At 41.1% G+C, this 26,028-nt stretch overlaps 1 protein-coding gene across 1 annotated transcript in view; it reads left to right on the forward strand.

The window, feature by feature from the left end:
* Nucleotides 1-26,028, forward strand: part of LOC104158740 (fibroblast growth factor receptor 2-like) — an 82,497-nt gene that overhangs the window by 24,248 nt on the left and 32,221 nt on the right. The window contains 3 exon segments of the mRNA XM_009696468.1: nt 1-41; nt 6,786-6,909; nt 25,365-25,555. The exon segment at nt 1-41 is cut by the window's left edge and continues 10 nt beyond it. Coding sequence (XP_009694770.1) covers nt 1-41; nt 6,786-6,909; nt 25,365-25,555 — 356 coding nt within the window.

Below are 26,028 nucleotides of genomic sequence, written 5' to 3' on the forward strand. Positions count from 1 at the left end.
GGAAAGAGTTTAAACAAGAACATCGTATTGGCGGATATAAGGTACATTCTCATGATGTGATTTTGCAATTTCTGTTCTTGACCAAGGCTGTTAAAAAAAAAAACAAACACAAAAGAACAAAAAAAAAAAAAACAAACAAAAAAAAAAAAAAAAAAAAAAACAAAACACAAAAGAACAACAACAAAAAAAAAACCGAAAAAAAACCCCCAACCTAACCAAACTTGCTGAAGTCAACAGAAAATCATTTAATGGTCTTGGATCAAACATAGAAGCAAAGAAAAGTAATTGTTGGGGAAGGGTGGGTGGTTTCTTTGGCGGTTACTGAGCACTAATTCTGGTTTTTGTTTGTGTTTTTTTTTTTTTTTTTTTTTCTCAAATTCAAGCCTGTAGCATAGCAGTGTAGCTAAGGATTATTTATAGAGACTTACTTGGAAAACTAAAGATTGACTTTGCAAAGCAGAGTAAGACTATTTTGTTCTATTCATTTTCAGCTGCATTGTTAAAAACATCACCATCCACTCTGGTGATTGTAGGCAGTTTAATAAAGGAAGGGTTGGAATTCAGAAGTTATTATTTTCTTTAGAGTTTATGGGCTGTGAAACTGAAATGGGAAGCAGAATTTGAGGGGAAAGTAACAGCAATTACTTACAAGGGTTTGTTTGAATTTTAAACAGCTTCAGATTAGATGTTTCATTCTAAATTGGTGGTTACTGATTAAGAGAGAGTTTTAGGGAGGCCAGCTAGCTCTGTGGGTTAGTGCGCAGACCTTTAACCTCCCGGTATCTGCCTAGGTCAGGTCAGAAGTCAGGATTCGGTCATCTTATCCCGCTCCTCGCCGGGAGTGGGAGTGTGTGACTTTGACGGCAAATTGCTGTTCGAGCGCTACCCTTGCCATCCTGATCCGCATTTCTGAGTTACCTTAACCTCTGCTGCGGACTTTCTGGCAGTGGCTTCTTCACGTACCCGACGCCTCAACAACTTCTTTCCAAAGATGAGAAGTTTCCGACTTGGTCACCTTGTGTCACGGTTGTAAGCCCCAGCCTAGAACTGCTGTTGAGGAGCTCAGAGCAATTTGTAATGGTAGTTAAGACAGAAGTTAACTGACTTTTCCAGATGACACAGTAAGCTCAAGACCGAGTCCTGGGAGCTGCCTGCCCCAGTACCACGCCGCTGCCTTGCCCCGGTGATTGCGGTATTTTCAGGGTGCCGCATTTTGTGATGCTTTGATGGAGCCAGGGTGTATGTTGCTTCGAGTGCTGTTGACTCAGATCCTGCTTGATACAAAAAAATATGTTTTCCAGTGCAGAGGAGGACAAGCCGTAGTCTCCTTTCCTCTCAGCTAGACTTACTGTAGAAAGTGTCAGTTTTTCCAACACTTGTGTTAGCAGAGAGCGAAGCCCAGAAAGTCTCCCTGCATGAACGCTAATTATCTAAGTAGACTTTTCCATCTATGTTTGCTTACACCGTAAATTACTGTTGCTTATGAGTGTACACCTGGCAACACCTTCTGCCTTTCATAACGCTATGGAGTGTTAACAAATTGGCTACAATTCAGCAATTTTCACCTTTCTCAGTGACTTTTTTAAAAACAACAACAACAAAAAAGCCAATTAAAAAAAAAAAACCAAACTCAACTAATCCCGTCTTGGAAAATAATAGTAACTGTTTCGGTACGAACTGAGGCGTTATTTGAACGCTTTACATCTCATGAAGGGGAAATGCAGATAGCACTCTTGAAAACCATGAAGGAAAATGTGTGTTTTGCAAGGCAGGATGGAGATACCTGATCTCTGGTTTTGGAGGTAAATCTGCCCATGTGGGGCTCTGTGCTGCCACTGCTAGCCTGTGTTAGGGATCTGGGTGAGCTCATTTAGGCTTGTGCCCATTAAGTGGCCCAAATTAAATTTTTGCTCATGTGTATTAAATGTATACAATTTCCTAGGTATGTGTGTACTCTGGGAAGAAACCACAGATGCCTGTTTCTAAAGCCAGCTGGATAAGTGAAGTATATACCTATAATTCTGAATCATAACTTCTTACATCTCTAATCATAACTATCTTACATCAGGGGATACAGCTGTGGATTCTACTTTCTTGTTGCTCAGAAATACATCAGATTTTAAATGATCGGGTAGCATTCACTTATCGTTGTCATTCTGCTTATTAAATTTATGTGTATTCTAGATTCTGTCAGTGTTTTGAATAACCATGTTTTTTAGATGGAGGCTTGTTTTCAGTGAACGGGTATTAAGGAATGAGGCCTTCAGAGCTTCTGGAGGCTGTGTCCTCTTGTTAGAGAGGCAGGATGAGATCACTGTGGTCACATTATTCAAAATTATTTCGAAATGGAGAATTATATTTTCTTGACAACTCTATCTGGACAAACTTGTAATGAAGGAATCATCAGAAAGGACTGAGTCATTCCATATTGGTCTGTGTTGAGCCAGATATCACAGCAACTCATGATAATTCTTGTATGCTAGCTTGTCTTGAATCTGGGCAGTGCTATATGTCAAGCATTTCTGCTGGAGATCTTCGTATTTACAATACTTTGAGCGACTAGAATGGCTGGAACCAAACTTGACCATATCTGCCATCACCAGTTGATGTAACACCATCCGTCCCTTTTGGAAGAGGCAATCATCCCTTGAAGACTTTAAGAACAAAGTAAAGGGAAGGAAAATGTGAAGCTTTCCAGTAATCCTCCAGCCACCTCTTTCCTGCTGCCTTGAGCTAAGAAATCTCTTCTTTGTATTCTCTTTATCGCAATCAGATAGTGACCTGTAGCACTTTGTCCCTCTGACTGGGGAATGTCTTGAGTCAATTTGCAGTCAGGCAGGCTAGCAGAAGGGTGTATGTGCTGACCAAGATAGCTTCCACAGCGAAATTCCTCCACCGTGACTAATTCTGGGTGGTGAATTTCAAAATTGAACCTTTTATGATTTTTTCAAGGTATGCACAAAGTTCCTACAGCAAGGAGAAAAGGATCAGTTACTGGATGTCTAAATCATTTTTAGTCTTTTTTTTATCTGTCTCTAAAGTGTTGATAGCTCCTGCTTTTGTGCGTTTAAAGGCATTTTATAATACCTTTGAGTGAATAATCTAAATCCTCTATGAGACACCACAGGAGCCTTTACTTTTCTGTACACCACCCAGAAAGCAAATGTACTTCTATTGGTTGTTACTGTTTAAGTATTAACAGGACTGTGTTTTCACATATGCATTGTGATAAGCTTCATCACTGCAGTTGTCTTATATACATTTAAATTCAACCAGGTAAATGTAAAGAAAGATTTCTGATTCTATAGGTATTGTAAAAGCCTATGGCTTTTGTATGGATGGTCTGCACTTGTTCTCTCTGCCTGAGCAGTACCAGCATATGTCTGAACTCTGCGGATTTTGTGAAGAATCATCTTTTGGTTTCTAATCCTTCTTTCTTTTCAAATTAATTTAAAATTGACCCCTTTTTACCATTTTTTGCTAAGTGACAACTTTTCATGATGTATCTGTTCACTGAAAACATGTGTTTTAAATTAAGCAGAACAGTCCACAGTTTCTGGTATGATCGTCCAAAAGCAAAATGTCTCTATGAAACACTACTGATAATTTAGTTCAAAAACCGAATTGTTTGGAGAGAGTGTTTGGAAGAATTGGTTAAAAAATTAATGGAGAAGCTGGCCAAAAAAGCACCTCAGTAATTTGCTAGACATGTCCATACCTGGTCAGGAAAAAAAACACGTTGGGATTATATTTATTGTCTCAAAGTACCATTTTTGGGTATGAAGCATAAATAAAACATGCAAATAGGTACTGCAGTGCAATAAAAAAAAAAGAGGGTGAAAGCAGTTATTAAACTGTGTCAACAAAGTATCTGAAGGGTCAAGCTGTGATTCAGGATACTTGAAATGTGGTTGTTCCCTGAATTTCCCTATGTCAAGAAAAGGCAATGACAAATTGGAAGGGGTACTCTGAAGACCAGATGATGGAGTGGTTGGGACTATATGGGTACTCTCCAGGATTTTGAAAGAATTATATTATTAGGGGATATTTGGACAGCTGTAGGACTGGTGTCTTCGGTTAGAAGGGCCCTAGTTAGCAACCAGGAGGGAGCTGATGGCCTTACCAAAAAGCATTACCAAAAAGACCATCTGTTTGCAACTTGAGTCACAAGGGTGGGTGGTGGGGTGTTTTTTTTGTTTGGTTTGGTTTTTTTTCCTGCCAAAATTATTATCACTGTTCATCCATACGCAGAAGGTTGGTGTAAGACCTGTGTGCTGTGGAAGCACTGCTTTGAATCTCTTTTGAAACTAACTTTTACATAAACTGGTGTGGTTTTGGTGCTGGTTGTCAGTAATGACACCAGTTTTGGTACCCAAAGACAGGATTTATTTGGACTAGGGAGTGACGGCATGTTACTTAAAAAGACCACGTTAACAAAGCCTGTACGATTGGGGTGTTGCAAGCTGCGTGGTTGCAGGGATGTGGCATGACCGTTGCGTGTCTGAGAACAAAAGGTTGAGTTTGGGAGTATTCAGCGGGAGAAGATCCCGTCATCCCCAGCAAAGGGAAGTTTTTCTGGGCTTTGCAATGCTACACTTGTAATCAGAAAGCACTAAGCCAACAAGCTGAATCTAGCTGAATCCAGATCCACGACATAAATCCAGTTGTGTGACAATGTGTCATAAACGCTTTGGGCCTCTACAGCAGTTGTTTAGCTTCAACTGAAGAAACTGAAGCTCTTGTTTTATTGTAAAGGTATTATCTCTTCTCATTGGAGTTACAAGAAGGGAAATTACACAAATACTTTCTAATATTGCCATCCAGTATATCCACTTGTGGCTGTAAGTTAGTTATGTTTTCTTATTGAATACTGAACAATTTCTTGTGTTTTCCTATCAAATTAATTACTTACGGCTTGTTACCAATTTTTATTTTGTTTTAACTTTTGTGGAACCGTGATGCGTTCTTCCTGTTTTGCAGTCAAGTTGGTTAAAAACACTTATTCCGATTCCGAGAAGTGTGATGTAACTTGTAATGGCAAAAAGTTCAGGTCATTTTGACCAAGTCTCCCTCAAAATATCTCATAAAGAAGTAAAATATTCAAAATATGTAGCTGTTGTATTTGTTATTTACCGGTGGTTTATGACAGTAATTCTTACTCACCCAAACTTTGACTTTCAAGGTTGCTTAGCAGAGTAATGAGACAATAAAATAACACTGATAAACTCTTTCTAGCTTTAAAAACTTCTTTCTTAGCTCTTTACAGTGTGGGGAAAAAAGAATATATAGTTTTGATGTATACCATCATGAGTTGCTGGGGAGAGGACCTGTAAGTTTAGGCTGGAGATTTTCAGATCGTTGCACATTTCTGTGACGTTAGGTTAGCATCCCTGCCCTTCACCTGCTGCTGGAATCTTGTCTGCATTTTCTTTGTTTTTCAAAGCCCACATGGCCAGTCATTAGCTAATATTATTAGCCCATAACTAGACAACAATAGTAATATCTAGCTAATGAGCTAATTACTAGGCTGGGGGGACTAGGAAAGCCAAGAGCCTCTTACAGAGAGGATTCTTCTTCCAAGCTTTGAACTGAAGGTATTTTTACCTCCAGCAAGTGTGAGGGCTAAGCTCTTGGCACTGGGGACGTGGCCCCGCGCAGCCTTTTCCTGATGGATAAGGACCTACACAATAGTCAGGCACGAGGCAGGATTTCAGACCTATAGTTGTAATGATCTTTTAAGAATGTATAGTTACTGGAAGCGTCACCGAATGGTCCATAAATTTTTTTGATGTACTGCATTGAATTGCTGCTTTCCATTTGGCTGATTAAAATGACTGTACCAGATTGTATTTTGTTCCATTTGCTAAAATACGTACTTTGCAATTTAAAAGCTGTACATTACAGCTTTAACATAATGTTAAGATTTTTGAGCACTTTGATAGCCAGCAAAAGGTCATTTTGGGAGCCAACTTAAGATGCAGGAAATATATAAATGTACCGGATGACTCTACATCCTTCCAGTATTGGGTTGGATCCTATTTTCTGCAAGACCAATGCCAATGCTCCTTTTGAGTTCAAATGGGCACAGAATCAGCACCTTTAATACATTCTGTCCGAGAAGGATTGTACGAAATAAACGTATATCGTTATGCTCTGTTTCCACAAGGATTTTCTTCAGGCATTTTTCATGAGGCAGCATCTTTGTTTCTTTCTTGTGGTACCCCAGAGCATCCAGAGATGTGGCCACTCTGTGGGAGGGATCCCAAACGTCGCCTTTCTGTACTTCATTTCTCCAAAACATGGGCTATGTAATTGAGCTATTAGAGAAGGATGGAGGCTTAGATGTTAGGGGATCGTATCCATCCCATGTTGCTGGTGGGTAGTTAATATTATCAGATGATTGGAGACAGATGGGAAATATCCCGAGTGTGTGAATTCGCTTTAGAGTGGATTGAGAGGTAAAGCCTGGTAAGACAAATGCTGCTAATTGGTGTCATCCACGTAAGCCTGGTAGGACTGAGTGTGCACCGATGTCTGCAGTGCTCAGATTGGAGACAAGGTAAATTTATAGCAGAATGCATGAAAGCTTTCACTGCTGCAGCCTTGCTGTACCAGATCAGGCATAAATAAAGTATTTCAGCGTCCAGAACTCTCAAATGAGCACAGAAGAGACTTTTAAATGTGGATTATAAAAGGTTAACTATTCAGGAAGCAGTTCTTTTGGAGGGGGAGAGGGTGAAAGTATGCTAGTGAAGTTTCCAGCTTCTCTGGTTACAACCCGCCAGGTCCGCAACCAGCACTGGAGTCTCATCATGGAGAGCGTGGTCCCATCTGACAAAGGAAATTATACGTGCATAGTGGAGAACCAGTACGGATCCATCAATCACACGTACCATCTCGACGTTGTTGGTAAGTAAAGCTCCGTCACGTGTAAGACGATGTTTTTAATTGATGAGTTTCTCTATTAAAACATTTAGAACTAAGCTGATACATTTCGCATTAATTTTGAAGATGATTTCACAGTAGTCCAAAGATAAGATTTCACTACATAACCAATTGGTTTATAACTTTGTATGTTCGTCTGTCTCACTCGTGTCTGCAGGACTAATTTACCCATGCCCTGGCAAAGGTGTAACATCCATGTGTGCAAGTGAATTCTCGTTGCTCTGATACACCTAGAAGCTCACCATGATGACAATAAATACTGATGTAATTTTAATTATTAGGATTACAATGTAATTGTTACTTGTACAATTGTGCTAACACAAATTTTAATAACTGCAGTTATGAAAACTGTCAAGTGATTCTTTAGATTGCCGTTATTACAGCTGAAATGATTTTTTTTTTTTTTTTTTAATGAAGAGCTAGATATTGACTTTGCTGAAGCTAGTGCAGATCTGGAGCTTCAGGAAAGGTACTTTGTGTTCACAGCAGTTTAACAGAGATCTGACCATAGCCTGTTGTGTGGGCTCTGAGCAGTCCCTGAAACACAGATGACAAAAATTGTGAAGAAGTGTTTTACCTGAGGACAAATTGTAAAAAGCTGTGCGAATTCTTAGTAGTAGCAAAGCTGTGATTCTGCAGGACTATTAAGCACATGCTTAATAGTGTTAATAATACCAAAATCCTGTTGACTTTAATAAGGCTTACACATATTTATTTAAGTGCTTAGCTAAATTAGGGCTTGAAATCTCAGGAACCAGTTCTATTCACCCTTCTTCTTGCTGATTAGCGTGGATGGGTGTGAGCAGTTTTATTGACTCTGAAGGCATTGCTCTCCAAAAGTAATCGGTTTGGCTGTTATAATGGGACCTGCTGGTAGTACCTTTGGGGATCTGAGCTGCAGTTTCTGAAATATGTCGTGAATGGGCTTTGCTCTCTCCAGGCTTATGAGGTGATCTGAGTGTCACGAGCTCTGTGAGTAAAACTTTTGAACGATCAGTATTGAAAGCAAAAATCAATTTGATTTTTGTAAGCTATTTTTGGCTGGTGACTGACAGCCCAACTTCTCTTCTATGGAGAATCTTACTGTGAGTTTTGGTTTATATGACCAAAACGGTGACAAAATTTTCATTTCCCTATTTCTCGACTGGTTTTTACACAAACAAAAATGCATCCCTTGCATTGTTTTGGATGGTCTTTAAAAATAGTGTCTTATCTTGTCTGAAACCATTTAAACCTATGGAAACCCCCAAATCCCAAAGAAAACACATGCCAGCTTCTCAGGCAGCAAGAAATGAAAACATTCCCCATGAAGATGCAAGTGTGAGCTAGCCTTCATGCAGCAGAGGAGGAAAAAGATAATTTGGTGATGGGATGCTGTCAGACTGAAGCCCTACCACCAGCTCTCATACATTTAAGTCTTCAAAGCCAGTCTGTGAACCACCCAACTCACCTATACTTGGTTGTAGGTAGTCAACACTGAAAGCAGTGAGGAGTTTTATAGCCTTGGCGGTAATTTTGTCATCCTCAGTAGAGTGAGCTATGGGTATTGTTGAGGTGAACCGAGCGACAGGCAAAGCCGGTTTTGTTTGAACACTTGTTTGAACAAAGTTTATGGAGGGCGCAGCAGGAACGGCTGCCAGAGATGGTAGTAAATTGTGTTCTTCATGCCTCGGCCCTCTGCTGACCACCTCGCCGGAGGGTGCAGCCTGCTCGTGTGGGCTCGCCAGGGACGACGCTCGACCTAAAGCCTGGCCCAGGAAGTATATAAGGAGATGATGAGCATGGGATATTTGGAGTTTTTTGGGGTTTGTTGTGGGTTTTTTTTTGTTTGTTTGGTTTTTTTTCCCCTTAATCCTTTAGGAAGTGTAGATTGACTCAAGTTTAGTTTTGCTTAAAACTCTTTTTTTTCAGTAGGCTACGTGGGAGGAAAAAGCAACTTTTGCAATATTGAGAGTGTTCTGTGCTGAAATGTAACTAGTCAAAAATCGCCCTTCCTTTCTCTGTCCCCTGCTCCTTTTCATCATTACTGCCCCAGTCTGGCATGTTTCATGTTGACCATAAATTTCTTCACAATTTTTTTCTAGCAAATGTATTCATGGATGATGTGGTCACTTGAGCAAATATTTGTCAGAAGCCCTCTCACCAGCTCTCCCCTTTTGAGCCTTTTGAATGTCTTACATTGAGAAATATTATGCAAAAGTTTATTTTTCCTGGCAGTAAACTATAGTGACCTGCATGAATGAATGGAATGGTAATAAGAATTATGTCATTTATTTAAATGTCTATTCCTTCCCTATAGAGAGGCAGAAAAGTAAATAGTGAGGTTTTTCAAAACTGACTAGTGATTTGGGGTGCTGGGTTCCTAGCTGATGGCACCCAAAGGAACCCTGATTTTCCCATGGCGAATAGTCAACATCTTCTGATGCTTGGACCCTGTGAGATATGAAACCAGAAGTCCAAAAGTGGTTTTTGCAAGTCACGAGCTGCATTTTCAGGTTCTGTGTACTTAATAATTTTACTTTTTACATTTAATTTGAGGAGTTCAAGGGTGTAATTGTTAGTTTGCTTTGAAAACATAATGTATGGGAATGTGTACCCTAAGACACCTGTGTTGAATTTGGTGTGAGTCTCTCCAGAGATACTGCGTTGGGACTTTAACCTTGAAAAGGGGGATTGATGTTAGAAAGCTCAGCCGTTTCTGTGTTGCTGAAAGCTTGTAATAATCGTGGAGGTTGGGCATAAAATTGCTGAAGCAGTAAATTAAGGCTGGCCAGAAGGGGAAACTCTGACAGTTTTTCTGATTAAGACAGTTCTACAGAAGTTAATTTTGTGCCTTTTTTTTCTGTTTTCATATGAATTTTCAGTTTCCACAGGGTTGTGGAGAGTTATGGATGTTTGTTTAGAGGCAATTGCGTATGTAGACCGCATCTTACAAACTTCAGGGCGTAATTTTAGGTCAAGTTCTGTGTGGAAAACTGTCAGTTGAAAGCCTCCGAAATTGCTTTTCCTATATGGTTTAACTGGTTCCAGAGTTGATTAAGTGTAAGTAATAGCAAATGGTATTAAACGTGGTAACGTATTGCACTAACACAAGCATCTGACTATATGGTGTAATGCAGAGAACCCTCTGATTATGTCACAGATTTGGGAGGTATCCCAGCAAAAACCGTGCCAAATAATTACACAATGCTAGTTAGGAATATCCAGTATTACTTGATGCCAATAACTTTCCAAACCTTGAACTCTTTTGACAATTAAAAGCCTGGAGCCAGCAGGGCTGAGTAGTTTTCAGTCAGAATGTAGGTGTGAAGTATTCTCATTTTTACCTTGTAATTACTTGCAAGAACCCTCTTAAAATAGTCAACTCGGCTCAGATGGTCTCATTCAAATTTACAAACCTGGCAAAACCATTGCACTGAATTTTTTACAATGGGAATAGAAAATACTGAAGAAAAAAAGCAGCAAGTCGTTGGCAGCCTCTGTGTATTGCACAGGATGCTTGTGCACATTGACAGCGTTAGCGGGGAATTGTCCATTCGAGTGGGCCAGGATTTTCTGTGTTGGACCAAGTTATTCTTTAAATGCTCGGGGTACCCCAATAGACTGCCTCTTCCTCTCTTCCTCCTCCATTTCAAAACAGAGACTTGACCAGGCTGTACGCAGAGCTTTGCTCAGGGGTACGAATGTGTTAGACTACAGTAGTGGCAAATGGTGGTGATACAAAACTCCCTTAGGATCTTGTGAAAGGGAGATGAGTCGATTTTAGCTTTTTATTGGAGTACTACCCAGAGGCTTCAATTAATATCAGATACTTATTGTCCAAGGCAACGTGCCAGCGCAGAGTAATTGCTTACAACCGAAATGCAGAGAGGCCAGGAGAAGGAGATTGTCACTGTCCATTTTATAGATGAAAAACCGAGCTGTGGAGCGATGAAATTTCTTGCCCTGGGTCACACAGGAAGCTGGTGGCAGAGCCAAAAAGTAAAGCTGGTACTTGAATCCTAATCCAGTACCTTAATTAAAAGAATGTTCTTTCCCTTGTACAGTTTAGCCCATCAGTTGTTTTTTTTACATGCAGCTGAAGTGCCTTTTTATTCTTTTGTATTTGACGGTAGGTAGAAACTCGCGTTTTTATAGTAAGCTTACTAATAGACTAACTCCATCCTCATTAAACATATATAAAGTCATGCAGTCTTAAGGGAGAATGAATGAAAACGATATGGTTTTCACTTACGCGTTGTATTGTAGTGAATCCAGGTTGTAGGAAGCAACGTGGGAATGCAGCCACTGAGACTTGTATATAATTAGATCACTCTTGGATTGCAATTATCGCTAGAGTACAATTTCAGCACTGGCAGTTCTGTTTAAGCATGGAAGTAACTAATTGAATTTATATTTTAACGGCAAAAAAAAAGGTTAGTCTTTGAAGAGTCCTACTGCAGGTAGCCATTTCTGTCCTATTTAATGTCGTCATCCAGGGAAACAAAAGATGGTTTGGTTTCAGATGAAGTTCAGCACGCTACCTCCTTTATTGGGTTTTATAAGCAACTGCTATAACACATCTTCCAAGAATGTATAAGAAGACCCTGCTGTTTACTATAGAAATAAACATAACTTGTCACCAATATATTTTTTTTAAAGAAAGTCCTTTTGCAGCTAGTTTAGCTGTACTTTGACCAGTTTCTAATTTGCCTAATAGCCATGCCTTTAGTTCTGGTTACTGAGGAGTGAACTTCGGAGGTGGCAGAGTACCACGCAGTTGTCCCATTACAATAATTCGTATTTTCATATGAAAACAGTGTGAGAATAACTTCTGATCCAGAAAGCATTTTAAATGACTGTCAGTTGAAAGCTTGTGCCCCAGAAATATCATGTATGAGTGGTTTTACTGATGGGTGTGCAGAAAACCACTTTTATTCTGAACTCTTGGAGGTTTTATAGGGCTTTAGGATAAATTTTACTCTTACTTTTTACAGCATCTTAATAAAAAAAAAAGATTAAAATGGAATCAACTTTTTTCTATTGGTACTTCACTGTTTATATTTAATTTAGACAGAAGAAAAAAACTTTGCCTTTGTTTCTAGTCAGTTTTATTTTTGGATTTTCATGTGCTCTCACAGTCTCTAGCTGCGAACATGGCACGGACACATATATCTTTTTTTTAAAGACATGTTTCCATTTTGTCATTCCCCATTTCATAAAAACATATGTATTGTTATTTGCTTTTTGCCAGGGCTTGTTTTGTCGAAATGAAGCTCAGAATTAGTTTGACTTAACTATAGTACATTCCTTAATTTCCAAAGAATTATTTTTAGGATTCAGGTTACATACAAAAAAGGAACTGACACCAACTAAATACATGCCTTTTACATTGCATCACTGATGTCTGGCGGGAGTTAAGTGTAGGTATTACAACCAAGCCTAAACTTGCATTTCTGGCAGATGTGCTTGTAGTTGTTGACTGGCTCTTTACATGGACAAGCTTTGGCTTGACATCTTCACCCAAGTGCTTGCGGCATGGGACATGATGAGACAGGGGCTCAAAGCATGAAGGAATCCACACTGATGCTTGCCCTCAGGTATTTGGTTAGTCTGAGAGGGAAGAAGATTTTATTTAATCTACTGATAAGCCCGAGTGCGGACTTTACACCTGACACGGGGCTTTTGGCAAGGTGTGTGCATCTGAGAAGAAATTACGCAAATTGTTTAGTGCTGGAGGCGGTGCGGTTCACTCCTGAAAACAAAGACCACAGTGTGATGGTTCAGCTAAGGGAAAATGAAGGCTGATGTTTTTTTCGCCCCTTTCTTAATAAGGTAAAAATATTCCAATCCCCTAGTTTTATAGCATTAAAGCTTCTGATTTCATTGGAGTAGTCTGGCTAAATTACGTTTTATGGCCAAATACTAGTGTCATTACTTCATCTGCTGGGTGAACAGTGAATTTGTCATGTTTGGAATGCTTCCTGCAGAGTCTGCTGGGGGAGGACTGGTCTCCCTGTCCCACTTTCTGTCTTATTGCAGCCCCAAGGCAGGTATTTCTCTTTCTTTTGATGAATGATGAACAGGATATTGTTTCAGCTCTGTTATTATCATTTTTAATTATACCTTCTAATTTGTGCAGTATCCTACTCATGGAAATGCAAGTAGGAATTTGCAGGAGTTGTCTGAAGATGCTAACAAGACTGTTGCTTTGTTAAATGTGCGATTGGCACAAGTCAAAAGCCGAGTCCGTGCCTAATAAGAGGGGCTTCTTGACCTGATCCAGTCTTTTCTAACAACTTTGTTACTGAAAAAAATAGCAGTGTAATTGGCAGTAAATTGGTAAAGTTATATCCTCTTAAAAATTAGAAAGGCAAAATAAAAGAAGAAAGCTTAAATTATCACAAACATAGAAAAGTTGTAAATGAACCGTGATACAGACTGGATGAATGGACCATATTAAAGGCAAACACAAGATTATTAATCATGTCTGCCTGATTAATGAGGAGTTTCCACCTGCATTTCTTCATGTTGTCCCCAAGTGTGGGAGGAAACACAGAGGTGGGACAACCCCATGGCTGCAACGAGATAGCTGTCCATGGTGGGCGAGATGAATCCATACTGAGACCACCACACTGGTGGTTTTGGGGATTCAGCTAGGGTTAAAAGAGATGTAGCAGAGGTGGAAGTGGATGGAGATGGCATTCAGCAATAGGGATCGGGAGTCGTGCATGACTGTAATGAGCTGAGGCTGGCGAGGGACAGGACTGGGAAGATACAAGAGTGAAAGGGTATGGGTAGTCTTCCCAGAGGTTTATAATGCAGGAGAGAAAAAAACACACACAAACAAAACCTTCAGGAATGGTATCAGGGTGAGATAGGTAACAGGCTGAGAGATGTGGCTGTACCAAAGTGTGGACAAATTCAGTAAAATGTGAAATTCTGTGCCTCTTTAAAAAAGAAAAAAAAAAAAAAAGGTTGCACTTACAACCACTTACAACCTTCCTCTTGGTGTTCTCTCCTCTCGCTGCTCTACAAACCACTGTGTGACTTGAAATCCAGAGGTGGCTGTATTTTACAGATTTTCAGGATTTTAAGTCATTAGATCATCTCTGGATTACTGCTGTTCCCATGGTGCAGCTTCAACAGCAGTTGTTCAATTTAAACATAAAAAGCCACATTAAAAATCATAGTTTGTTAAGCACTTTTGAGTATTGAACTGCTCTGTAAATACAGAATATTGAGATTATTTTTTCAGGTTGCTCTTTAAAAGGTTGCATGAATATGTTGAAATCTTTGACTGTTCATGAAAGAAAAACACTGATACTGTCAGAACTTCAGCTGAGTGAAGAACTCAACATGACAGTGTATTAGTTGGAATAAAGTTAGTCCACTTATTTTTACAATATGCTTATGAAGGTCTAAAATTATGTGTACTTTTAGGGATTTTTAGTCACCCTCACAAATTAGTTGATCAAAACAGTTGCTCTTGTTTATGTATTCTGCATTTGCAAGTGAATATGCATGCATTGGTTAGTGTTTATATCTGTAGCATTGTTTCTGCTATTAGATTGGATTATATGCATTACTGAGCAACAGAATTTCATTTCAGCAGTTGGTTTCAAATGTATGTTTCCTTTCGTATCTATGATAATGCACTATCTAGTGTGTTTGTGAAACCCACCTATGTCTACATTTGAATGAATATTCCAAAAAATGACTTCCCCCCCGCCTTCCCTACTCTTCTGTGAAATTTTCTCAGAAAGCAGTTCTTATACCTGCTGCTCAGCCAGATGCTGGTGATGATACTCTTGGCTTTGTAGGAGGCTGGCTGTTTGCAGTGCATGCTGAAAGGCATGAAAATGTGGGTGCAGGAGAGCGGTCAAGAGCTGTAGAAAGAAACAGAAAAATTTTCTTGTTTTAGAGCACAAAGTTTGTGTCCAAGCATGACCAGTTTAAGTACTTGCTATAAATGCTGTTGAATCTTGCAAACTTTGCCTGGATTTACCTGAAGTACTAGAAATATAATGAAAATGTGTGCAATCAGTCTTCCCAAGAGCAGTCGTCGTCATCATCTGATCCAATGTTTAGAACAGATTATAGATTCTGCGTTGCAGAAGTGAGTGTAATCCTGATGGAGGGACATAGAATCATAGAATGGTTGCGTTGGAAGGGACCTTAAAGATGATCTTGTAGTTACTAGAAATATAATGAAAATGTATATAATCAGTCTTCCCAAGAGCAGTCGTCTTCAGCATCTGATCCAACGTTTAGAACAGATTATAGATTGTGTGTTGCAGAAGTGAGTATAATCCTGATGGAGGGACATAGAATTATAGAATGGTTGGGTTGGAAAGGACCTTAAAGATCATCTTGTTCCAACCCCCCTGCCATGGGCAGGGACACCTTCCCCCAGACCAGGTTGCTCAAAGCCCCATCCAACCTGGCCTTCAACACTTCCAGGGATGGGGCAGCCACAGCTTCTCTGGGCAACCTCTGCCACTGCCTCACCACCCTCACCGTGAACAATTTCTTCCTTATATCTGATCTCAATCTTCCCTCTTCCAGTTTAAAGCCATTGCCCCTTGTCCTGTCACTCCATACCCTTGTCGAAAGTCCCTCCCCAGCTTTCTTGTCGGCCCCTTTAGGTACTGGAAGGCTGCTCTGAGGTCTCCCCGGAGCCTTCTCTTCTCCAGGCTGAACAACCCCAAATCTCTCAGCCTGCCTTCACAAGAGAGTCCCCTCCTGACCTGGGACGACATGATGGCAAACTTCATCACCAGGGAAGGCAAGCCCAAAAGCTGAGTGAGGTCCAACATAGACGTGTCTTGAGGCTGAGCCAGGATGGTCCAGCACAGAGCATTGACACTCTGGGCGCTGGAGCTTCTCTTCTGCCCTGAGAGCCTGCGCACCGGGTACGGTCAGTCAGCTGGCTGGTTGGCCGTGTCTAGCAGGGGAGGCAGGGAACTGGGGAAGGGAGAATACTGTGCGCTTTCTGATAATTTCACACCTGCATTGCTCAATAGAGCAAGTGTGCTGTGTAAGGAAAGGGGGAGAAGCGTAGAAATATAAGAGGGCTTTTAAAGGTTTGCATAATCATTTCCATTTTACTTTAAAGGCAGAGCTGTTTTCAGGAAAGGGAATTTAGAGGATGAAAAATATGCAGTCAGGTCACAATAACAACAGCAATAATAACTCCTACTGTGTGCTTTATGGCATCACTGGGTGCACTGGTGAATTAAACCCACTGCAGCTGGGAGAGGACATCATCCCTGTGGGAGAGATGCTGTTTGCCAGGCATACGGTAAACCTTTGGCAGAGCCTACTGGAGAGCCCAGTGCCATGATGCTGGATCCCAGCATTGTCTCTGGTTATTATAAAGCAGCTGAGCGCTGGGAGCTGTGCACAGTACAAAGGACGATACCTCTGTGTGTAAAAATTAATACCATCCCTGGAAATGGCCAGAACAATAAAATTTTACCACTTGTCTGTGAGAAGTCACAAGTTGTTTTTCATACTCTCTTGTAACCTTTTTCTTTTAGGGTACACTGAAACGAATTTGAATGAAAATTTCGGCTCCTCATTGTTCTGTTTCCCATGTGTTTTCGTGCTAAAATAAGGCCTCTCCCCTCTTTGTTCAGACATGTATGAAGCTTTTGTTTATGCATGCACTGTATAAGGGATACTGCATGTGAGCTCCAACATTACTGTTGTACAACTCTTGCTGCTATGACTTTTTCTGCACCACAGGGATGACGAAACCCATGCCATGTCAGCGTGACAGTAGGGCTTTGCTTTAAGGACAAGCTGGTCTTAAAACCCTGTTGGTAATCTCATGTTTTAAAACAAGAGTGTTCACGTTGCCTGCCTTAGCCCTGGGCTTGCTGGATGTTCCCGTCTCTCTTAACCCTCTGATAGACGTGTGATTTGAAAGGACAGTCTTTAGCTAGTTCTGATTGTGATTATTTTATTTGTTTTTTATTCTCCCCCTTACTGTTTTCGCTGACATCAATGGGCTTTATATCAACCCAAATAAGTCTTGCTTGCTGCCATGTGAGAAAGAGGCGTACAGATGAACTTACGCTGTCAAGGTGTTATGCAAAGATGGATTTTAGCTAAAATGCACATAGGACAGCAAGCTGAAACTATGCTGTAGAGCTATCCAAAGAGACAGATGGGATAACATCAGTGGGAGCTTTGCCTGCTGGAGAAGCATTGCCATTACTTCAAATCAGAGGTTAAGGTGGTGAAGCCAAGGACAAAGAGTTTGAATACACCTGATTAGTTTCTGTGAAGATTTTAAAAAGGCATTGCCTTTTACTCAACGGGCCTTGGTAAGTAGGAGGGCTTGGGTGGCACAAGGATGTTGGATAGGGTGGCAGAGGCTTTGCTATGGGTAGCAAATGGGTCTGCCTCTGGTGTCTGTGACAGAATTTTAATCTTTAGAACTAAAATTCTTTAATAGTCAGTGTTCAAATGGTTTTTAAGTTTATGAGAAAGTATTTTGGTGACATCAGGGAGTATATGGAGTCCGATTCTCTGCTGTCTCACTTTATGCTGACTGCTGATACTGGTCCACAAACCAAAGCAGAGATGGATGTTTAGGCCCAGTAGTTAGCAATGATGAAGTGTGTGACACAGCAGCAGAAAGAAATGCCTCAAGTTTATATGGAAGGCTTCTAAATTTGAGGACAAATGGAGTTTAGAAAGTGGTTATGGAGGTTAGCCCCTCACTCCCATCTGCATGAGCAGATCCCTGTGCTGCTCCAGGCCTTGCCGGGTTCACTTTTTGGGCCAGGAGCTCCAGCTGCAGCGATGCCTCTTTGAGCTCTTGGCCACCAAGATGGTCATCCTTAAGTAGTGTTGGGGCAATAGGAACTGCTATACATGGAGGGTCCTGCTGTTCGGGAACGTTGAATAGTGTGAACATTTGTTGGCTAATGCCTACTGATAAGAGATGCCAAAGTTTGTACGGCATGATTTCATCAGCACTGGTAATGCTGGTCCGATCCATAAGCTATTCTGCTAGTTTGCCTGAAAGGCTCCTGTTCTTTATCAAGTGTTCTTGCCAGGGATGGTCTTTATCTCTTAGTTTTTAAGGACAGTGATCTGTTATTCCTTGTAGGCTTAAAACACCCTCTGATTTTTCAGAGTTTGGGAAGAGAACATTGTCCCTAACTTGCTGTGGACACTACCTTGGCATGTATAAATTACCTAGGAAGCGATGATTTGAGGGGTGTGTATGTATGTACTTATAAATCGGACGTGGCAGTTCAGCAGCGCTTCAGAATTGGCCATAAACAACATGCAGTGCTTCATATTATGCAGGAAGGAAACCGAACTGACGTGCAGCTGGTAGAAGCTGCTCAGCTCCTGGCTCATGTATATATAATGTATGACATTAATTAGTAGAGGCGTTTTGCCTACACCTGCTCAGTTGTTTCGGATCTTTTGAAAGAGCAGCCAGCACTCAACCTTACTCCTCCACGCTGTGGAGCAAATAGCGGAGTTAGCAGTGTTTTCCTTCCAGCATTTCATAGAGCACAGGCCCCCATAAGCAATTGCTTATTGCTGGAGAAAGGAAGCTAAGGTTTGGCTTGGCCCATCAGTAGAAGGCTACCTTGAAGGAGGAAATTCCTGTGGGGACTCTGGCATCTGTTTGGTTAGACCCCTCCTATGCCAGTCCACCTAGGGGTACAGAGAGCAAGTGTAGTTTCAAATCGGGTCCTTTGTATGAACTTGGATAATGCTGGATTTATAGAGTTGCAATTCCTCATGCCTTGGCTCCTCCTGGAACTCTCCTCAAAAGAGCTCTCTAATTCAGAGAGCAATAATTAATCCAGCCTCCGAGTGCTTGTGAACTGAGGCCAGATTTGCAGCTCGTGTAGGCGGAATTGTTCACGAAGGACGGTGATCCTTGTGCCTCTCCTTGCAAACTGGTTCCTTTGCTGTCAGCTAGGGCAGGACAGAAACTGGAAAGATCTTCACTGGCTGAACAATGAGGGATTGATAAACGTTTAGTCTTTCTTTTAACGGTTGATATTTAGCCCAAATGGGTAGTGATCGGGGACTGATATCCTGTGGTTGACTCAGTGACTTTAGTAAATGCCCTCACCCAGTGGTAGGGATCCACACCACCAAAAACATTATCAGAGCCAGCAATAATAGTCCGTATGTGTACAATCTCAACAGGGACGCCAAAAATTTAGCACAGAGACAGAGTGGCTTGCACAGGTAGACAGAGTTATTCCCTCAGACTGTGGTTGAGATGGTCATTAGTGCCAATTCTGAGAAGAAACGATATTTCAGCTTTGAGGTGGCACGGCGTGCGCTGACCCTGTGGGAAGCTGGATCTAGCTGGGTCAGAGAGGTTTCACCTTCCTGTCAACTCCAGGCAGTGGTTAAGTAGCCTGAGAAGTTACCATATAACTACATTTTCTGTTGGAGGGGTTTTGGTAATCCCGTGGGTGTAGTTTGGAAGAGGGCACGAGGAGGAGGCTCTGGGTGTCCCAAGATGGGTAACGCCACTGGCTTCCCACTCCATGAGGCTTATCCGTCGGTCAGTTGGTGATGTGAGGGATGTGTCAGGTGGATGTGCATCTGTCTGTAAAGTATCTGCCAAGGGAATCCCCAGATGTGTCGCGCTGTTGGGTAGCAGAGGACACATGGAGTTAATCTGGGGACAGAGCCATGTAGGAACATGTTCCCTCATGAGCAGTGCTTCTTCCAGACCTCAACGGCCTTCGGGGACCTCCCACGTTGGGTGCATGGCTCGGTGGAAATGGTGAGAGTGCTGTGTACCGGGTGAAGATGAAACACAGGGGAGAAATATTTCAGTCCAAGTGTATGATGAAAAGGCTGTGATTGAATTTTTTTGTTGTGTTTTTTTCGTGATTTTTGGATCTGTTTTGGTGTGTGTGGTTTTTCTTTTTTTTTCTTTTCTTTTTTAAGGCTGAAGAATAAATCTTGCAAATTTAGGATGCTAAGCCAAGGCAAGAGGCTGTGATTATAGTCTGGCCTAAAACGCTGTAGGATGCTTTGAGACCCATCATTTACAAGATAATTAGCATTTTCCAAAGCAACTGTTTTTGCAGGATTGGAAGGAAGGTGATGGGGGAATGGACAGTGTTTTCACCGAAAAGGCACCAGACTGCTGCTGAAGACTTGCCGAGCTCGAAGTCGGGCAAAATAAGCAACTAGAGCTGAGTGTGCTGTGCTGACCAGGGCAAGTAAAGAAGAGGGCATGGCAGGCCTGTGTTTTCAGTTAAGCAGAGATACAGCTGGAACTACTTCATTTTTTTATTCAGTGATGACTGACTACACAGAACCTCTACCAGGGGCTATCGATCCAGAGCGGTTAGTGGTGCCCTGAGAGGCCTCGTTTGAGCGATCCCTCTGCAACTTTACAGTGGCAGCCGTCAAGATGACTCCTTAGGGGTCAGTAACATTTCAAAACTGGTATTAAAGACTCTGATAAATGTGTCGAATGAAAAATTGTGGAAAAGAATTAGATAACTTTTTTCTGTCTCCGCCTCCCCCTCCTTAATTGAGGATCTCTTGGTTGTCCCCAGAAGTCATGTCTGGTCTTGCGTTTGTTATTCAGCTTTTATTTTCCTAGCCCGCACTTGAATCAAACATTTGCAAGGAGAGGAAACAAGCACATTCAAAAGGAGAAAATAAGAGTAGTTTTCTCTCTCTTTTTTTTTTTTTTTTTTTAAATGAATCAGATGCCTCATCCAAAGCCCATTGAATTCCATGTGAGTTTTTCCCCTGACTTCAATGGGCTTTGGTTCTGGCTTTTAGCTCCCATGAAAGGTCCTGAACTGTCTGTGCTGGGGTGACAAGGAGTCTTGGATAGACAATTACCAGAGCTCTTCTCAGCCCCTGGCACAGCCAGGTTGCTAAGGAGACTTGGCCGCGGGATGGGCCCCAGAGCTCGCCCCTTCCGGGGTTATTGTCTCCTCTCCCTGCCAAGGCACTCCAGTAGCGGCAGAGCCACTCTTTCAGTCACAATATGCTCCACTTCAGCCTCTGGCAGCAGCAAATCCTGCCCTACATCTTCCCTCCGCTGGCGTCCTCGATGAGCGGCTTCTCTTCCCGCAGTTCTTCCATCCGCAGCCTCTCAGCCCACCGTTTTTCCATCCCTGCACCCCCAGCACTAGGACCAGAGTGGTGGGATCACATCTTCTGGTCTCTGTTGGCTGTGAAACTTGGGTTTTGGCCTCTATCACCCGCCTCCGTACCTCAGCATCTTCACCTCATACGTTTGCGTTGTGACTTTCTCTCTCCTCTCCGATTTCCCTCTGTGTTGGCTGCAGCTGGTTTGAAAAATGAAAAAAAAAAAATATGGAGGAGATAAAGTCAAGGGTGGGAGAGAGATGAGGCCCTGTTGTAGGAACCACCTGTCCAGGCACTTAAACTTCTTAAAGAGCCACTTCTCAGGGCTCCTTGTGAAGGGTGCAGGCTGCAGTAGTCATTTCCAGTCTCTTCTCCCTCCATCACCTGTGGCAAGATGGGCTCCCACCCATCTCCAGGTGTCCTGCAGGACCGGGAGCTTCCTGGGCAGTTCCTTCCATTGTGCCAGTTTTTTGGAAACTTGGAATTTTCCAGCTTTCCTAGATTCTTTGCAGTTTTCTGTCTTGGAGGAAGGTATTCTGAAGTTTTAACATTAACAGGCTAAATGACAGTTTCTTCTAAGCCATTGGGCAGATCTCTGTCAGTTGTCTTTTCAGATAGCGAGTCTGTTTGTCTATAGATAAGCCAGCAGAATTACTTAAGCGATTCTTAGCAGAAAAGCTCAAGCCCTGGGCATCTTTATGGTAGTGTAAAATTTAGATGCTTGTAGCCTTGAATGTGATATTACTCATGTGAGCAATCATTTTCACTCTGCCTCTTGTAGATAATTGACTCCTCAAATGGGGATGATGTTGGTTTTGTATCTAAACTGCAAGTTGGAGAAAGCAAGCTGGTGTCTGTCTCTTAAGGTGGGATCCAGCATTAAGCATGCTTTGTCTTTAAAAAGTGTTGTAAAGTTAGACTTTGGGAAAAAACTAGAATAAAAATGAGATGTAACATGGAGATTTATATGTAATTATCAGTTTGGCTCAATTACTTTCAGATCAATATACAGAAAATATTTTCCAATTTAGATTTTTTTTAAACATCCATTACATTCACTTTTAAACATCTATGAAGTTTCAGTTGAACCAGGAAGGTCTGTTTGAGAGAGCAGAGCGTATCTATGAAAAACCTTGTAGATCTGTATGTAGTTCACTAAGTAACTAATATTTATGGTAGTAAAATTAGTATCTGCTACTTTTTATGGTCCTTATGATGTACTGTTTAGTATGCTTAGTCTATGGGGTGATTTTCTGTATTACAGCATATGCTGTTGACTTAGTTTCACCACCGTTAAGTTTTTTTTTTTTTAAAGGCAAATATGACTCTTGTGCTGGTCTCTAGTAAAAAAGAACACACCGTTTCCAGCTAATATTAGTGTAGCCAGTTGTTGAAGTGATGATACCTGCTTAGAACTGTACGGCTCATATTTTAAATGCTAAATAGTGATGTGGGAGTTGTGGTTTTGACAGTACCTGTGCTTAAGCAGAGTCCTTAGATGTGCATGGTTTGCAGAGAAATAGGAAGGACAGGTTAACATCCTGAAATGACTATTTCCAAGAAATGGTACTGTACAAAATTATACTTGGTCGTTTGTAATTAGTGGAAGTTTCTCCGTCTTTAGTTATTTTCCCTAATACTGAGTGTATTTCTTGCGGTCCTTGGACTCCAGGTTTGTCATAAACCCTGCTGAATTTGCATCAGGATGGTTATGTTGTTCTGTGCTGTTTGCCTCTGTGGGCATAGGAATTCTTCCTTCTGCTGAAGCAGAGGAGTTGACAAACACTAATCATTGCTCCATGCGTTGCAAGGCAACCAAAAGTTTATTTTTAATACATTTACCTTTAGAGAAGAAGTTTCACAAATGGCTACACATATACACCTATACATATGCACTCACTTTATTTAATTTTTTTTAAAGGAATTTGGGACCAAGAATGTAAGAACTTTGCTTTTGCTTCTTTGCTTTGCCTCCTCTTTTTTGGTAGAGGAAATGTTTGACAGTCATCAATAAAAGATTAAATCATTGATGGCTGTTGGGATAAACTAAATACATTTCATGTGTTGACGCTGGCATAGTAGGAACTTTTCCAAGATGTTTCAGGCCTCATTCTTTGGTTTGTTTAAGGGCAGAGAATAAGGTCACAAAGGAAATCAAACCCTGATGTGGAGAAATGAAACATGAGGCCTACTGACTTCTAAAAAACATTTTAAATAACATTCTCTAAGGTTTCATTTTATACTGAAGGCAGCTGTAATAAGTTTTGGAAGATGGTGTAAGGTTTCTATTAAAGAGAGATTTTTGCTTGCTGTTTTTGTATCCAAATGAAGGAGCGAGCGAGATGGAATTAGAGCTTATTTAGCATAAGGTGAGAAACTAAAAGTTCTCTCCAGAACTGTAAAATAGTAATTTATGTGTTCGAATGTAATTTACAAATTAAAAAATATTAAACTGTTCCTAGATCTTTGAGAATGACACACATAGCCATGGAATAATTTAATAACTGCAACACAAATGCACTTTTGCCACAAGTAAAATAAGGCTGCTGCTTTGTAGTGTGCTGCCAGCGTAGCCTCAGTGAATAAATTCCCAGTAGATGTTTGCTGCATGCCAAATATATTGAACTGTATAAAAGATCCCATTGTTCCGTGGGCATCATTATTGGCTCTTATACTTGCAATGTTTGCTTGTGAAACAGTTTATTGGAAACTAGTATGTTTAAGAAGGAACGCTTGATTTGAAATTCAGTTGATCTGGCTTGTAACATCAAAGCTTCTACAGTTTACAGCCTCTAAAAATAAATATCTAGGTCTGCTGTTTTTTACTTATCTTCGAAAGAATTCCTGGAGCAGGGGAGAATGGACAGCTTGGGCTGGGGATGGGCAATGGGCGTTTCACTTCTAATTCATAGTTTGAAAGTATATGTAGGTCAGTATTAACTTTACATTCTTAGAAAAAGAAATGGACAGAATTAAGTTTGCATGAAGAAGGTGATGAGTTCCCAGCTAGGCTGATAAAACTGCAGCTCTCTGAAGGTTTTCTGGGGAGGGTGGCACCATCTGTCCCGCTCACTGGATGATAAAGCAATTTGGGAACCAGGACTGTCATTTTGAGGACTTTTCTCTTATGTGATGTTTGAATGAAAGTTTTTATGCTTTGCCCGCTTGCCTTGTTGAGCAAAAAAAGGCTTTTGGTGAGGCTGGGGAGCTGGCTCATGCACTGCCTACCACCCAGAAGATTTTAGCAGCTATTAGATCCGGCTTAGTGATGGAAGGATTAGTTAGATCAGGGTGGTGGAAAGCTGCCTCACTCTCATAGCTGAGGTTGAGGCTCCCATTGATGCTTTCCCCAAAGGCTATGTATATCGCATCCACAAAATTGGGCTGGGAACGCTTCCTGCAGTGGCCCTCTGGGTGCCCAGATGATACAGGGTGCACTTGGTATGTTCAGTGATGTGAGCTTGACCAAGAACATTTGATAAATCCTTAAGCAATTCCATGGTTTAAAAGCTCTGTTGGCTCACATTAAATACATTGCAGTTTTCCAGAGAACTCTGTATTTCCCTGTGTCCTCCTCAGAATAAGAACAAACTGGTATTTCTGCTGCTCTGTCTGGGTAAAGCAGAGAGCAGCTATCGTGGTAGTACTGGTCAGAGCATTTCGAAAAGTCGAGCTATCTCCTATGTGCATCTTGCACGAGGAGTTTCAGTGCTGAGGCTTCTGCTGCTAGTTTTGAGAAATTTCCTTTAGTTTATTTCAAAACATTAAACAGTTTTTTAAATTAATCAATAATCTTTCTTTTTAATTTGTGGAGGTTTAGTCCAATTAGAATGTAGTAAGTACCTAGAGGTACTTACTACAATAAGTGTAAAAAAAAAAAAAAAAAAAAAACCAAGAAGTCTTTCAACAAAAAAGTTAAAAAAAAAAAAAAAAAAAAAAAAAAAAAAATCCCAAACCAAAAAAAGCCCCCAAACCAACCAACCAAAAAACCCAAAACTATTAAAAAGACGATATTTTAGTTAATTCTTGCTGAGTTGAACTATGAAAAATGCTTAAAGTTTTTTCGCATGGTTTCTCCCCTCCCCCCAAATAGCTATTCTTTATATTACAAGTGTAGTGCTCAAGTCATCTCCTTTGAACTGTAGTTTTTGTTACACATTTTGGCTGCAGTGTTATTTCGGAGGAGTCAGCCAACAGGCTTACAGGGCTTTTTGGCTCAAGTTCACTTACAGTTTTCTTGGCAGCTCTGCTTATTTATGCATCTTTATTTCTCCCTTTCCCTCTCTCTTGGTCCTTCTCGCTCCTCCTCCCCACCCGAATAGAACGATCACCGCACCGGCCCATCCTCCAAGCTGGCCTTCCAGCAAATGCCTCTGCAGTCGTCGGAGGTGACGTCGAGTTTGTCTGCAAAGTCTACAGTGATGCTCAACCTCATATTCAGTGGATAAAGCATGTAGAGAAGAATGGCAGTAAATATGGACCAGATGGACTGCCGTATCTTCAGGTTTTAAAGGTGAGGCTTTGCAGATGGTGGCGATGGTGACGACTTCTTGAAAGCGTTGAATTTATTTGATGTAAATCCAAGAACTTTGAGATCTGAACTTCTTTTGAAAATGGAAGTGTTACAAATGAAATAATGAGTTAGATAAACGTTTGATTGTCTAAGTGCTAATTGTGCAGCTTATAGACATTGTTTTGCTCTTTTTTACTTCCGTGAAGTCCTGTATCTCTGAATATTTCACGCATGACTTATTCAGAAAAAACCAAAAACCCTCTTAAGGAACATAATTGACCTTTATGTATGGACACAACCCACCCAAAACATACCCAGCACAATCTGCTCCATTCCTTTCACATTTCTTCAGCCTTTTTATTTCAAAGTAATGTGACACTTGCTGCCAAAAGCTTGTTGGCAGGATTGGGTTTTCTGGATGCTGAGCCTGCAGAGATGTCCATTTTTTGCCGGCGTATTGGTGGTGTCATTCC

The sequence above is a fragment of the Cariama cristata genome, unplaced genomic scaffold, assembly GCF_000690535.1.
Source record: "Cariama cristata isolate BGI_N322 unplaced genomic scaffold, ASM69053v1 scaffold9603, whole genome shotgun sequence".
NCBI lineage: Eukaryota > Metazoa > Chordata > Aves > Cariamiformes > Cariamidae > Cariama > Cariama cristata.